The sequence below is a fragment of the Sceloporus occidentalis genome, unplaced genomic scaffold (assembly GCF_023333645.1).
Source record: "Sceloporus occidentalis isolate IW3139 unplaced genomic scaffold, rSceOcc1.0.p SCAF_69, whole genome shotgun sequence".
Classification (NCBI taxonomy): domain Eukaryota; kingdom Metazoa; phylum Chordata; class Lepidosauria; order Squamata; family Phrynosomatidae; genus Sceloporus; species Sceloporus occidentalis.
In genome coordinates this window covers 258,876-274,245 of record NW_028317049.1, presented here as the reverse complement: position 1 = coordinate 274,245, position 15,370 = coordinate 258,876, and the positions used below count along the sequence as shown (strand labels likewise).

Sequence of the window (15,370 nt, the reverse complement as noted above, 5' to 3'; positions counted from 1 at the left end):
ATGTTTGTTCACGTTGCAAGCCTGAAGAAAGGAGCTAGAAGACTCTTTAACCGACTCCAGGTCTGGCTGTGTTGAAGTAGCATAAGAGTGGTAACAGTAGGAAAGCGGAGCAGTAGCAGGCTGTAAGTAAAATCAGCACTACACCGTTTGTCCTCTTCATCCTTGCTGAGTTGTTGCGTTGGCAACTAGGACCAGCCAGAATGGATAGGCTTTCTGAAGAACTAGCACATGGACACACACATGACACTCGTTCTCTTAGGGACAGACACCCGACTGAAAAGGCCTTAGAACTGCTGTTAAAAGAGGAAAGACACTTAAGCGTGAAAGAACTGAAAGCTTGGAAGAGTTTGCAACATGCCATGTCCTTGCTGTCAGCAGTCTGCGACTCAGAAGACATGCAAAGAAGAGAGCTTGCCCAGCAATCCAGTTTCCTAAAGTGGAAAGAAGTGGTGAATAAAAGGATCCAAACACTTCAAACCATGAACAATCCCGATGCAGAATCCAGACTAAAACAGTTTCTGGAAGAAGTCGCGGACAAAGAAAAAGAATATAGTGCAGTTTTGGACACAGTCAAGTTCCGGCTGCAGAGCTTAGAGCTTAATAATGAGAGTGAAAGGTCCCCTGCCGGCAGTGCTAAGTCCAGCAGAGGAATATACCCAGGGAAGCCTCAAAGTACTAAGAGCTCAAAAACCTGTCACACCAGCAGGTCTTCTTCCCACAGGCATAGTTCCCGCTCCAGTAAAAGTGGTAGTGGCAGTTCTTCCTCCCATGCTAGCTGGAGTTCGTCTATGGTAGCCCAACAATTCAAAGTAGAAAGGATGAAATTAAAGGCTGAAATATTGCATGCCGAAGCAGAGGCAGCAATGGCCAGTAAAGAACTGACCCTTTTTCATCAAGAGGTTGATTTAGAAGAGCAAGAAGCTGCCCTCAAAGCAGAACAGGAAAGGCAAAAACTTGCTATTCAAAATGAAAAGAAACTTCTTCTCAAGGCTAAGGAGGCTTCAAAACTGTCCATAAAGGCCAGGATTTTAGCCAAGAGCTTCCAGGATGATCTCAGTGAAGAAAATGTGAGGTTGCTTCCTACACAGGAGCCTAGAGACAGGATATCTACCTTGTTCCTTGTGGATGAGAGCTCCCCACAAGACCCTGTGGTCAAGTCACCTCCTAACTTAGATGCTAGCAAGACACAATTGCTTGCCGTTCCATGGCCTCAGCCTACAGAAAATTCTGTCTACAAAGAAAAGATCATCCATCGTGACTGTCTACCTATAAATATGGCACTCAATGAACCCTTTGGAGACCAGAAGCCCATGGCGGGGAGCCAAATTCCCAGCCATGCTAGTGTGGCCTTTCAGCAAGCCCCGGCTGCTGAAGCCCCCAAGACTTACAGGCCTAGAGAATCTACGGACTTGCCTGCCAGTCAAGCTGATTTGCCAACTAAAGGGAGTCCACACTTCTTCCAGCCTGCAGAGATGATTCCCACCTTCATGGAGTCTTGTTCACCATTCATGCTTAAAACTCCCAGGAAGGACCTTAGAGACAAGGGAGTCCAGAAATTCTCAGACCTTCCTGAAGACTTTATCTTATGGAAGGTAATTTTTCAGAGAGCCATTAGAGATTTGAAACTGCAAGCAGATGAGGAGCTCACCTTACTCATGGCATGGTTGGGCCCCAACTCATCCCTTCAGGTCCAGAGAATCTACGCGGCCTACGTGTCAGATCCAGTTAAGGCGTTGCAGACAGCGTGGAATAGATTAGAAGAGCGATATGGTGCATCAACAGAAATAGAAGCATCGTTACTAAATCGGCTTTATAAGTTCCCAATCCTCAAGTCAAAGGACTACTGTCAACTTTGGGACTTAAGTGATCTTTTAGTTGAACTTCAGTCTGCAAAATGTAATCCAGAGTTACCTGGTCTAGCCTGTTTAGATCAATACATCACACAGCGACAGGTGCTCCAAAAACTACCCTTTCAGCTCCAGGAGAGGTGGAGAAGAGAGGTGTTTTCTTATAAGGAACTCAACATGCAATGCTACCCACCCTTCAGTTACCTTGTGAACTTTATGACAAGAGCTGCAAAGGAAAGGAATGACCCGCAGACTGGGTTCCCAACCCTTTACCAAAACATGCGCTCAGAGAAGACTGTAAAGGAAGACAAAATTCCTATCAAGGAAATGGGGAAGGCCACAGTTGTAGTTAAATCCACTGAGGTCACTCAGTTTAAGTCGAATAAAACACAAGAGACTAAAGAAATTCCATGTCCCATTCATAATAAACCACATAGCCTTGCAGATTGTAAAGAGTTCTCAAAAAGGCCTTATAACGAAAGGCTGGAGATAGCAGCTAAAGCAAAAGTCTGCTTTCGATGCTGTGGTTCAAAGGTTCACTTTGCTAGAAACTGCAAAATAGAAGTAAAATGTGCTGAATGCGGTAGCCCGCGTCATTGCTCAGCAATGCACCATTTCAAATCACCTTCAGTGTCACCTAAACTTAAGAAGAAATCAGAGGGTCCTAAAAGTGAGGCTTCAGAAAAGGCAGCTAAACCTACTTCAGAAGCAGAGTCAGTTGTGGCATGTACAAAGCTATGCCAGGACTCAACGCAGATTAGGATATGCCATCCGATTTGTCTAGCTGAAGTTTTCCCAGAAGACAAACCTCACTTTAGAAAAAGACTTTATATTGCCCTAGACTCACAGAGTGACGCATCCTTGGCCACACCAGAGTTCTTCAGTACCTTTGCGGTCAAAGCCAAGATTCTTGAATATACCATATCTACCTGCACTGGACAGCAACAAATGCAGGGTAGAGTGGCAACGGAGTTCATGATTTCGCCTTGCAATGGCAAAAGGTACATTAAACTGCCTCCTTTAATAGAGTGCTCTTCTATCCCTAGGAACAAGAACCAAATAGCAACCAAGGCTGTAGCTGAAAGCCATGCACACCTAAAAGCTATAGCAAAAGAAATTCCTGCATTGGACAAAGATGCTGAAATTTCCCTACTGATAGGCTCAGATTGCCCAGAGCTGTTCCAGGTCTTGAAACAAGTAAGTGGACCTCCAGGTGCACCAATAGCACAAAAACTGCCACTTGGATGGACAGTTATTGGACCTGTGTGTGTCCATAGCAAGAGCCCGCCAGCAGCGTTAAATCTTACAGGAAATAGCCAATTTCCAAATTCACGACCCACACAACTACAAAGTTGCTTAAGCCACATTAAGGTGTGTTGCCTTGGTATTATCCCAGACTACGGCTCCATTTTTGAAACTTCAGCAAGAGATGAAGACATAGCCTTTTCCCGTGAGGAAAGAAAGTTCCTGGACATAATGAATTTAGAGACAGTCCAAGATAGTGAAGGGAGCTGGATGGCACCTCTTCCCTTTAGAGAAGACCGACCAATTTTGCCTAACAACCGTCATCTTGCGGAAAAAAGGCTTTTTGCTTTGAGAAATAGAATGCTCAAAGATCCCACTTTGAAGGAACAAATTGTACAGTTCATTGAAGATCTGTTTACAAGCAACTATGCTGAAAGAGTTCCTTTGTGCAGTAAACCCCAAGAGCATTGGTTCTTGCCATACCATAAGGTAACTCACCCACAAAAGCCAGAAAAGGTGAGAATAGTTTTCGACTCAAGTGCAAAGGTACAAAACATCTCACTTAATGATGTTCTTCTTAAAGGACCAGACTTGCTTAACAGTTTACTAGGAGCACTTCTAAAGTTTAGAGAAAGGAAAATAGCTGTGACAGCAGACATACACAAAATGTTCTATGCTTTCTTGGTTAAGCCAGAACATCGCCGCTTCCTAAAGTTCCTGTGGTTCCAGAACACGGAAACCTTGGAAGATATCACTGAGTTCCGTATGAGAGTACATGTTTTCGGGAATACTCCCAGCCCAGCGGTAGCCAATTACTGTCTAAAAAAGACTGCAGAGACATATAAAGATCAGTGTAGTATAGAGGCTTATCGTGCAATCAACACGAACTTTTATGTAGATGACTTACTGATTTCCTTCGACTCAGCACAAGAAGCCAGCCAAATTGTTAAAGAGGTACAGTCTGTGCTAAGCTTGGCTAAGATAAAGCTTCATAAAGTAGTCTCTAATAGCAGAGAAGTTTTAGAGACTTTTCCTAAAGAAGAGCTTGTCGAAAAGGATGTCACAACAATCTTTGAAGACAAGCGTACACAGAGTAGCCTTGGTATTCTGTGGAATGTCTTCACTGATAGACTCTCAATCAGAGTTCCCAAACTTGAACTTCAGACTACAAAGAGAAAAGTACTCTCTTCGATCAATAGTGTTTATGACCCCTTGGGTATTGTAGCACCAGTGCTTATAGTGGCCAGAAACATCTTTAGAGAGATAATAAATCAAGTTAAAGACTGGGATGAAAATCTTCCCCCAGCCCTGGATTTAGCATGGAAGGCCTGGGCGTCTCAGATCAAAAACATTGAACACCTTACTGTGCCCAGACAGTATGTTCCTGTAGAACCTGGACCAAATACCGTTTATGAGCTACACATTTTTTGTGATGCCTCTGAAATAGCAATTGCCGCAGTAGCGTATCTGAGAGCTAAAAATAACACCGAGACGCATACAGGATTTATTATGGCCAAAGCAAAGGTAGCACTCAAACAAACAATACCCAGATTAGAGCTGTGTGCTGCTTTGCTAGCTACCCAACTTCTTCAAACCATTTGTGTGGAAGTAGAAACAAAATTCCACAAAGTATTACTATACACTGACAGTATGGTTGTATTAGGATACCTTACAAACACTACAAAGAGGTTTAAAATGTACATAACCAACAGAGTAAATAAAATTCTTTCTTGTACTCAACAAAGTCAATGGAAATATGTTCCTTCTGAACTAAATCCAGCTGATATTGCTACAAGAGGAGCTTCAGCCCAAAAGGTACAGTCTTCCACTTGGCTGACCGGTCCAAAATTCCTGATGGAGTTAGATGTTCCTGATCACAACAGATGGAAAAATCCGAAAGGCCACCATAAGAACTATAAGTGAAGGCAAAGTGGTCAAGTATCAAAGACCTTTGACTGATTTAGTTTCCTTGTTCAATGTTAGGTAGAACTTTTGATCTAATGTATAAATGGATAGGATAGGTCATAAGGTTGCAAAATTTCGTTGAAATTTTGAGCGGGGAGTGTGATGTCCTGCCAGGACTGTTTGAATTTCCCCCTGCATTTTCCTTTGTGTTGGTTCAGGCCATAGATTATTTTAGTGTAGAAAAGTTCTTTGTATTAATTTATGGGAGGAGCTGTAGGTTTCCCCTGCATCATTTCTAGGTTTGGTTTGCCCTTTCCCAGCAGGCTGTGCTGTAGCTAGAGGTTTTTAGTTGGAGCAGTTTCTCTGAGAGCTAGCAGAGAGCTGTCTTTTGGTGGCAAGCAGGCCCAGACAGCCGGAAAGGGCATTTCTTACACCACTTAGCCAAATCAGTTACCATTAGCATAGAAAATAGAAGAATTTAGGAGCTGAAAGACCCTGCACCAGCTCCATTGAGTAAGGAGAACAAACTACATCGGACCCAGAAAGATGTCGTCTGGAAGAAAGCTGAACTGTAAAGTATCTTTTGTTTAGAGCTGGGGAGGAGAAGACCTTTTATTTTTGTCCTTTAAATTAAATTTCCCCCCTTTTGAACTTTACATCTAGTTTCAGATCTTTTTGGGTATCACGGTTTGTTCTCACCAGGGTACTGGCGTTGCACACCCAAACCTGCCACCACCTTTAGTTGGGTGTGTCTTCATAGATTCCATGGATTTTGGTAAAACATGCCGGGAAATAAGTTCAAGGCTTCTTACCAACACTGGTCCTGCCCTGCAGTAAGGCCACTCCAATCCCTCTCAACCGAGGACTACAACTCCCAAGTCTTCTTTCTTTCTTTCTTTCTTTCTTTCTTTCTTTGTTAGTTTCCTTCTTCCTTCCTTCCTTCTTTTCTCCCAAGCTGCCTTGTGTTAGTGCTGTTACTGCTCTTGTTGTCGTTGTGTGCTTCTAAGTTGTTTCTGACTTATGGTGACCCTAAGGGAAGTCCATTGAAGACTTTTCTTGGCAAGATTTGTCCAGAAGTGGTTTTGCAAGTGCCTCCCTCTGAGGCTGAGAGAGTGTGACTTCTTGCCTAAGGTCACTCAGTGGATTTCTGTGGCCAAGAGGGCATTCGGACCCTGGGCTCCAGGGTCATAGTCCAATGCTCCAGCCACTAAACCACCGCTGGCTCTTTCTTGAGGCTTTGTAGTTTTTTGTGGAGTGGCTCTAAGTCATTGCCGACTTCTGGGGAGCCTTCCCTGGGGTTTTCTTGGCAAGAGTTGTTCAGAGGAGGTTTGCTATTGCCTTCCTCTGAGGCTGAGAGAGTGTGACTTCTTGCCCAAGGGACCCAGCTGGTTTCATGGAGGAGTGGAGCACTGCAGCCTGGACTCCAGAGTTGTAACCCAACACTCAAACCATTGCACCACACTGCCCCCCGTTCCCATGTACAACCTGAGAAATAATAGCAGACTTTTTTCTGTTCTTCATGTGTGTCTTCAAGTCTAATCCAATTTATGGCAACCCTAAAGCAAACTTATCATGGGGTTTCCTTGGCAGGTTTATTCAGCGAGGGGATGCCATTGCCATCCTCTGAGGCTGAGAGAGTGTGACTTGCCAAGGGTCACCTATGTCCAAAACACACTGCAGCAATAATCCAATCTGAGATTGCTTTAACTGCCCTGGCTCAGTGCTAGGGTATTGTGGGAGATGTAGTTTTGTGAGACATTGAGCCTTCTCTGTCAGAGGGCTCTGGTGCCTCAATTCCCAGGATTCCCTAGCACTGGGCCAGGGCAGTTAAAGCGCTCTCAAAATGGACTATTGCTGCCGTGTGTTTTGGACCTTACTTGGCCGCAAACTGTCCATATCCTGCAATGCATCTCCTAATTCTGTTGGCAGTCCCTCCCTCCCAACACTTTCTCATTTCCCCCAAAACCAGCGCAAAGCTGGCAGATGGAAAGAGGTTTTAAAGCAGCATTTAAATCTGCCATATTTTATTAAAAGACTAAATGTCCCAAATGCTATTATCAGTTTTGTAGCTATTATTACAGAAAGAGATAGAGTGCAAACTCCTGAAGTACCTTTATTTTCTGGAGTGAGATGCGTTTTTGCAACTGACTCTCTGTGATGATCTCCGGTGGTCCAAGCAGCCAAACCGCGGCCCTGTAATAATAATAATAATAATAATAATAATAATAATAATAGTTTTATACCCCTCTCTTCAGCCAAAAGGCTACCAGAGTGGCTTACAAATTGTTAGACATTTAGACATTATGGCTCTTAGCCCAGCAGACCCTTAAATTCCTTAAATCACGCTGCCTCCATCCAGTGAATTATAATAGGATTTCCCTTAACCTACACTAGGACCAGTTAAGGAACCTTATTTCTACTTCTTTACTGATCTTCCCAAGCATCAGCCGAGGCAAAACACGTGTAAAAGGAGCTTCGAGTAGTAGATACTCCAAGGAGATGTTTATTATAAATAACAAAATATAACTAAAATATAAGTCATACAAGATATTAAGAGTCTTTGAGGTACAATATTTGTAAGTATATAATATTCAATTCACACAAGCTATTAAAGAAATAAATAAACCTAAGCGTCCAATTCTGAGACTAACTTCCAAGATCCACTCTTTAACTCTCTCTCTCGCTCTCCAACCGACACAATTCCCCCAACTGTCTCTTGGTCTCTCAGGCCTTATATCTCCTTTTTACGGAAGCTTCCAGAAGAACCTTTATCTTGCTCTCTGATTGGTCAAGTGAATCTTCCATAGCAGTGATGTCATTCTGCATTTGCATAAACCCCCCTTTACTGCCTGAAGAAGATCTCAATTGACTGGAGCCCTCTTATTACAACAACAACCCTTCTTTTTCTTGGAAGAGATTCACAACTATACCTTGTTTCCCGGTTGGGAAGTATAGGAGGATTCCAGAGGTTTCCATTTTGACTAAGATTAGGAGCCCCCAAATGTCCATGGAAGAGGTTTCCTAAGGCATGTGCCAGGAAAGAGCAGGGAATTGGGGGGGGGGGGGTACATTGTGGGCGAATTACCGTTTGTAGCTGAACCTGGGGCTGAGGGTCCCTAAGAAGGAGAGGAGCCCAGGTCCCCCAGAATCCCCTCTGAGCCTCCAGGAGAGCAAGGCTCAAGGAAGGGACAGTCTGCCAGGGGCTGAGAGCCGCTTGGACCAAACCTTGAGGGCACTTTCCCAAAAGCTGGCCAGGATTGGTTTCAGGGGTTGGCATTTTCCTCTCAGAGGACCATCAGGATCTCAAAGACCACTCCCCATTTTGGATATCATTTTTCAACTGTGCTGCCCTCAGTGGAGATTGCTTGCTCCTAAGGTGCCATGGAGGTGAGCATGGAATATACAGAGAAGATGGCTTTTGCAGTCTTTTCCACCATTGAGCTTACCTTGTGTGGTCTTCAAGCCTGTTAGAAGAGAGCAGGAAGGCAATCGGGAGGAGAAAGCAAAGTCCCACATTTGCTCCCATAAGCTCCCCTGAAGCTTTTCCCAGCATGCCCTAGTCCTCAGTCTCCCTCCCAGGCTCCACCGTTTCCTAGAGAGATGGAAACCTTCAAGGGAGAGTCCTTGGGGGTCAAGCCAAGCTCTCCTCTGCTTCCCCAAGGCCTCCTTCTCCATCCACTGCTGGTCTTTGGAAGGGAGACCTAGACTGCTCTTGGGAAAGTTAATTTTGGAGGGACAGGGACTCCCAAAACCTCTCAGTCTCACTCTAACATTATGTCAAACATCTACAATGAACTGGGCCAGGTCTTACACCAGGAGTTGGGATCCTGTGACCCTCGCTCCGTATCCCCATAATGAAAAAGACTGAATCTCCATGACTGGTGCTATGTTTCATACTCTTGGGATGGGCAGCCAGGAAAACAGAATGCTTGAAATAATTCAAAGGTTTATTGGATGGAGATAGAAGTGCAAGATGCCTTAAAATCATATGTTCTGAATCAAAGACAGCATCAAAGAGGCTCTAATAGTTTTACAGGACAGAATCTGGATAGACTCTCCCTCCAAACAAAAAGTATTTCGCACTTCCACTTTCTCTCCTTTCTGGAAATGCTGATGCCTCAAGGCTGGATCCTAAGCAAAACAGAGATAAGATTTGAACTGCAATTCAGAGGTCAAAGTTTGTATGTGGTTTCTGATGCAATTTACTATTTTTAAGGTGTAATTATATAAATGGTTTAATTTTTAAAAAAAATAGTTATAATTTTAATCCCTTTGCATTGTTTTGAATTTGTACTGTATTAAATTTATTGTTAGCCACCCTGAGTCCCTATATTGGGAGAAAAGATTTCTGTATATAAATAAACTAAATAAACTGGAGCTCCCTTGAGGATCCATGGGTTTCTTGGTGTAAATAGCCCTCTACCAATAGAGACAGAGACTGAATGAGTCTGTCCAGAATTGCTATGGGTCATTTTTGGCACCTGGGTTGTATCTCCATTGCCCAAACCTAGCACTTAGATACCATGAAACTTCCAGGACTCTGTCCAACAGAATCCTGGGATTTCATCTTTCAGGCACTTAGAATTATATAGCAACTCATGAAGGACTGCACTGGGGCTCTCTACCAAGCATCTAAGCATGCCATTCCCAGGTTTCTCTGGGGTGGATCCACAGCCGGTAACATGGCACCAAACTGGTACAATTGGATAATATGTATAGGACTTTGGTTGCCTACTTTCTGGTGTCCCTCCATCTCTCTTATAGGGTTGTGAATTCAGGTCCTGAGGTTTGTGAGCTAAAACCTAGGACCTGGGGCAGGGCCTCTAGCGATCTCATTCAGCCTAATGCATAAATTACAAACCACAGTCGCTCACAGTTTGTCATTCAAAACTACTCAATATACTTTCCTGTGTAGAAATGAAGAGAGAAATTTTTAAAGGTCTGTTCCCAGATCAAGGGGAAATGAGAGAATTATTCTTTCTCACTTGCTTGGAGAGACAGGATAAAAAGCGTGAAATCGAAGGCTTTCATGGTCAGCTTCCATTGCTTTTTGTGGGGTTTTTGGGGCTATGTGGTCACATTCTAGAAGAGTTTCTTCTGACGTTTCGCCAGCATCTGTGTCTGGCATCTTCAGAGATGGCAGCCACAGATGCTGAAGAAACGTCAGGAAGAAACTTTTCTAGAACATGGCCACATAACCCAAAAAATCCACAAAAAACTAAGGAAAAAAAGCATTTAATTTAGCCTCCTTCTTTCTAGCCAGATGGCGAATGCAGAGTATAGTAGTGAGCCCTTGTACCTCCACAACTGAGAGAAAGCAAGAAACTAAACCAATCCATAGACCCCTGCAATTTTTCTAGTTCAAGAAACCAATGACCTAAGCCTTGCAAATTATAATAAGCTACTGCTCTCACATCTGATCTGGATGTTTGCACAGAGCCCTTTCCTCTTTCCTGGAATTGGGCTCCCTCCAAAATGGAGAAGAGGCAGCCTCATCTCCTGTCTGAAGATCATGCATGAAAACTGGAAGCTCAATGCCAGGCCCTGCTGTATCGTATCCTTACTGCCACGTGTAAAAAGGGCAAGGAAAAACACCTGTTACAGGAGAAGAAAGCAAATAAAACCTGATCCTTTCTGGTCCAGGTTTCAGTCCTGGGCAAAAGAAGGGAAACCAGGATTTGACTTGGGAGTGAGCAAATGTTGTGTGGCCTGCCCTGCCTGCCTTGCCTGACCGGGGGCCTCCCTGGGGACCAAATCCATCACCCTTCTCTTCCCCCTCAGTCAGCATTCTCACAAAAGAACCAAATTTAGGGGTCTCTCATCGGCATCTTGAGGCACCCACCTTTCCTTTCCTTTCCTGCCAATGAAAGCCAGAAGGAGCCCTTCTTCCTAAGCAGCCAACGACCAAAGCCACCAGCCTTCTAGAACCCTATTCAGGCTCCAAGCCAACCACTAACAATGGTCCAAGTTCAGGGCTGCTTTAACTGTCTGGCTGAATGCTAGGGAATTCTGGGAAGTGTAGTTTTGTGAGATATTTAGTCTTCTCTGTTAGACAACTCAGATGCCATAGTAAACTAAAATTCCCAGGATTCCTGAGTACTGAACTAGGGCAGTTGAAGTGGTTTATTTCTGCAAATTGGATTATTTCTGCAATGTGTTTTTGACCTCTGTTACTATTTGAGCGTCCACAAGGCTCTGTGGGTTTGAAGGGAAGATTCATCATCATCATCATCATCATCATCATCATTATCATCATCATAATTTCTGCAGTGTTTTTGAACCAGATCTGAGAGAGCCCTGCAGCCTGGATCTGCCCAAATCCCAAATATTGCACTCTCAGGAAAGCCTGGAGATATTAAGCTTTAAGGACCAGAACTCCTCAAAGGCTGACTTTCCCAATCTCTCCTGATAGACCCTCCTGGACCTAGAGCAGCCGCAAAGAAAGGGGTCCCATTGAATGGGGGGCCCATGTCTTTCTGAGTCTGTGGGTCCAGAGGAAGAGGACTGTTTTCCAGGACCCTCTTCCTATCTCACAAGGCAGCTCTTAGCATTTGCCCAACACTGCTCTTGAACATGCAAAGATCAGGCAAGCAAGATCTGCTTTGCTGTTTGCAAAAAAAGATTTAAAAACAATGGGCCCATGGTATCCTTTGGGATTTGGTTCGGATAGCAAAATCCATGGGTGCTAAAGTCCTTTATATAATATGAGTGACCTTGGGTAAGTCACACTCTCTCAGCCTCAGAGGAAGACGAATGGCCAGCTGGAAGATGGAGAAAACACACACACACACACACACACACATACATGATGGAAATGGCATTCATTCTGGGCCATGAAACCCACTGCGGGGGAACCTTGGGCAGTAGACACTCTCTCAGCCTCAGAGGAAGACAAAAGGCAAAGTGGAAGGCAAACCTGAAGGCAAGGAAACCCTGGGAATAGGGTCACTAGACACGAGTTCAAGGCACGCAGCACACCCCCAGCCCCAAAGGCACACTCTCTCAGCCTCAGACAATGGCAATGGTAAACACTCTTCGACAAAACCTACAAAGAGACTCCTGTGACAGTGTTGCCTTAGGATCCCCAGGAAGGAATTGAAGGCACATAATTCTCCCCCCAAAGTCTGGGAGGAAAAGGAGGAAGAAGGTTTAGAGGAAGGTCCTGAGGTGGTGGTGGAGGAGGAGGAGGAGGAGGAGGAGGAGGAGGAAGGCTTAGAGGAAGGGCCCGAGGAGGAGGAGGAGGAGGAGGAGGAGGAAGGCTTAGAAGAAGGACCTGAGGAGGAGGAGGAAGAGGAAGGGCTTACAGGAAGGGCCTGAGGAAGAGGAAGAGGAAGAGGAGGAAGGCTTAGAGGAAGGGCCCGAGGAGGAGGAGGAGGAGGAGGAGGAGGAGGAAGGCTTAGAAGAAGGACCTGAGGAGGAGGAGGAAGAGGAAGGGCTTACAGGAAGGGCCTGAGGAAGAGGAAGAGGAAGAGGAGGAAGGCTTAGAAGAAGGACCTGAGGAGGAGGAGGAGGAGGAGGAGGAGGAGGAGGAGGAGGAGGAGGAAGGGCCTGAGGAGGAGGAGGAGGACTTAGAGGAAGGTCCTGAGGAGGAGGAGGAGGAAGGCTTAGAGGAAGGGCCTGAGGAGGAGGAGGAGGAGTGCTTAGAGGAAGGTCTGGAGGAGGAGGAGGAGGAAGGCTTAGAGGAAGGGCCTGAGGAGGAGGAGGAGGAGTGCTTAGAGGAAGGTCTGGAGGAGGAGGAGGAGGAAGGCTTAGAGGAAGGGCATGAGGAGGAGGAGGAGGAGTGCTTAGAGGAAGGTCCGGAGGAGGAGGAAGAGGAGTGCTTAGAAGAAGGTCCTGAGGAGGTGGAGGAGGAGGAGGAGGAAGGCTTAGAGGAAGGGCCTGAGGAGGAGGAGGAGGAGGAGGAGGAGGAAGGCTTAGAGGAAGGTCCTGAGGAGGAGGAGGAGGAGGAGGAGGAGGAGGAAGGCTTAGAGGAAGGTCCTGAGGAGGAGGAGGAGAAAGAGGAAGGGCTTATTATAGGAAGGGCCTGAGGAAGAGGAGGAGGAAGGCTTAGAAGAAGGACCTGAGGAGGAGGAGGAGAAGGAAGAGGAAGGGCTTAAAGTAAGGCCCTGAGGAAGAGGTGGAAGGCTTAGAAGAAGGACCTGAGGAGGAGGAGAAAGGCTTAGAAGAAGGGCCTGAGGAGGAGGAGGAGGAAGATAAAGGCTTAGAGGAAGAGCCTAAGGAGGAGGAGGAGCAGAGAGACCTCTGGAGGATTCTGCAGAGGAAGGAGAAGGGGCTCCTGAGCATCCGCAGAGGCCTCTGGGGGAGAAGCCACAGGGAGAAAGCTCCTGGTTGTAACTTATTATTACTATTATTAGTAGTACTTGTAGCATTAGTATTATTAAATTTTATTTATATATAAAGACATGGAAATACGTATTTATAAAGAGTATCTCAGTGAGTCCCTATATTATAGCATCAGGAAAGATTTTAGGTGCTGTTAAGGTTTGGAAATGCTGTTTGGGGTCCCTTCTGACTTTGGGGCCCTTTCATCCTCCATTTTGGGTTCCCTGAAGGCCTCAAACTGCCAACTGCCAAGCACTGAGACAGAGGCAGCCATTTTGTATTCTGGCGGCCATTTTGTGCTGCTTGTGACTGTTGGGAATAATGTTCCAGAACCTTCTCTGAGCCTCAATTGAACAGAGGCTTCTCTTTCTCTCCTGAGGCTCCAGAGTCAGAAGGAGGCCAGGCTCCTTGGGCCAAAAGGAAGGAAGTGTGTCTCTTTGTGTCTCTTTTGTGTCTCTTTTCTGAGAGGGTTTTCTTATTACAAAGCTCTGCTCCTTCTGGGGAACATGGGTTTTACAAGGGATCAGAAATGGGAGGATAGTTTTCATACAAGCCTTATTCTTATTCTTCACAAACATCAGGGTTTGGCTTCTAAGAGGAGGCTAGTCCCCCCAAAAAGGCCAAAAGTGGCTCCTTTGGGAGGTTTTAAAAGTCTCTCCAGTTTCTTATTAATAGATTTTCAGGCACAAAGGAAGGAGACAGACCAGAATAACTCATATTACCAAGAATGAAACAAACAAACATACAAACAAACAAGAACAACAAAAATAAGAATTAGACAGAAAAGCAAACTGCTTTTATTTAAAAAAGCAAAACCATTTTTAACAGGATAAAAGTACGCATTGGGTTCTTCTATCCTTTATAACCGACTGAGGCTGTATCTGAACTGCAGAAATAATCCGGTTGGAAACCACTTTTTTTCTTTTGTAATTTATTTATAAACAATCCTTTGCAAACAAAAATGAAAAAAACAACATACCAATACATTTGTATAACAAATACAGCTAAAACAACAAAAAGTAGAAATACCTATATGATACACATACAACATGCAATAAATAACATCCTGATATACAAAACAGTCAGAAATGTACTATTAAGTTACTTCCCAGTTAAGCTAAGATGACCCTTTTATTTAATTTACTTAAATTCCTACTAGGTATCGATACGTGTTAAACCTCTAATGTTCAAGTAGACTTTCCATATGATATCTGGGATTGTAAATCAATAATTAGTATTACAAAATAAATCAAAGCATGACTAGTCCTCTTTAGTTTTCTCAACTGGTTTATCCCTCATGATTGCGGTTAAAATGTCCAATCCCTTTGCTTCTCTTAGTTTAATTATCCACTCCTCTATTTTAGGAATTTGGATGCTTTTCCAATACTGTGAGTGACCATCTACAAAATTAGTCTGGGAAATCTTTTAGCTACTTCCTTTTTCAGTTTACATGTCATATTGAGCAAAAAGATCAAAGGGTTTAAAGGAATTTCTTCCTGTAAATGCCATCAAAGAAAATGCAATCAAAGAAAACCATTATCCTGAAACATGGAAAGAAGTTAATTTAACTTTGCTGTTAAAAGAAGATAGAGATGCAACTGAGGTAAAGAGCTATATGCTAATTTCTTTATTAAATATGGATTATAAATTATTTTCTATGATTTTGGCCCATAGACTCAAAAAAGTTCTTAAACACTGGATTCATAAGGACAAGTCAGTGATAACATTCAAAACGTCCGAAATATAATTGAATATTTTCAAAGGCACAACGAAAAAACACTTATCTTTTTAGAAAAGGCCTTCAATAACATAGGATGGGATATGTTATTTGTGGCACTTGAAAAATGGAAATAGGAGCTTCTTATTTAAGATGGATAAAGGCAATTTATAAAGATCAAAGACTAATTGTTAACTATAAAAACCAGAAGAGTTTAAGATTTCTAAAGGTAAATGGCAAGCTTTCCCACTTCACCCCTTTTGTTCATTCTGCTCCTTGAAGCACTGAATAATAGGATAAGATTAGAAAATAAGACCAATGGAATAAAAATTAA

General features: G+C 44.0%; 1 protein-coding gene across 1 annotated transcript; it reads left to right on the top strand.

Annotated features, from left to right (window-relative positions):
• Positions 1-359: 359 nt before the first annotated feature.
• On the top strand, positions 360-5,093 carry LOC149286366 (uncharacterized). The gene is made up of 2 exons (XM_089494176.1): positions 360-4,046; positions 5,076-5,093. Exons 1-2 carry the CDS (start codon positions 360-362, stop codon positions 5,091-5,093), a joined length of 3,705 nt encoding a protein of 1,234 aa, XP_089350302.1.
• The last annotated feature ends 10,277 nt before the right edge of the window (positions 5,094-15,370 follow it).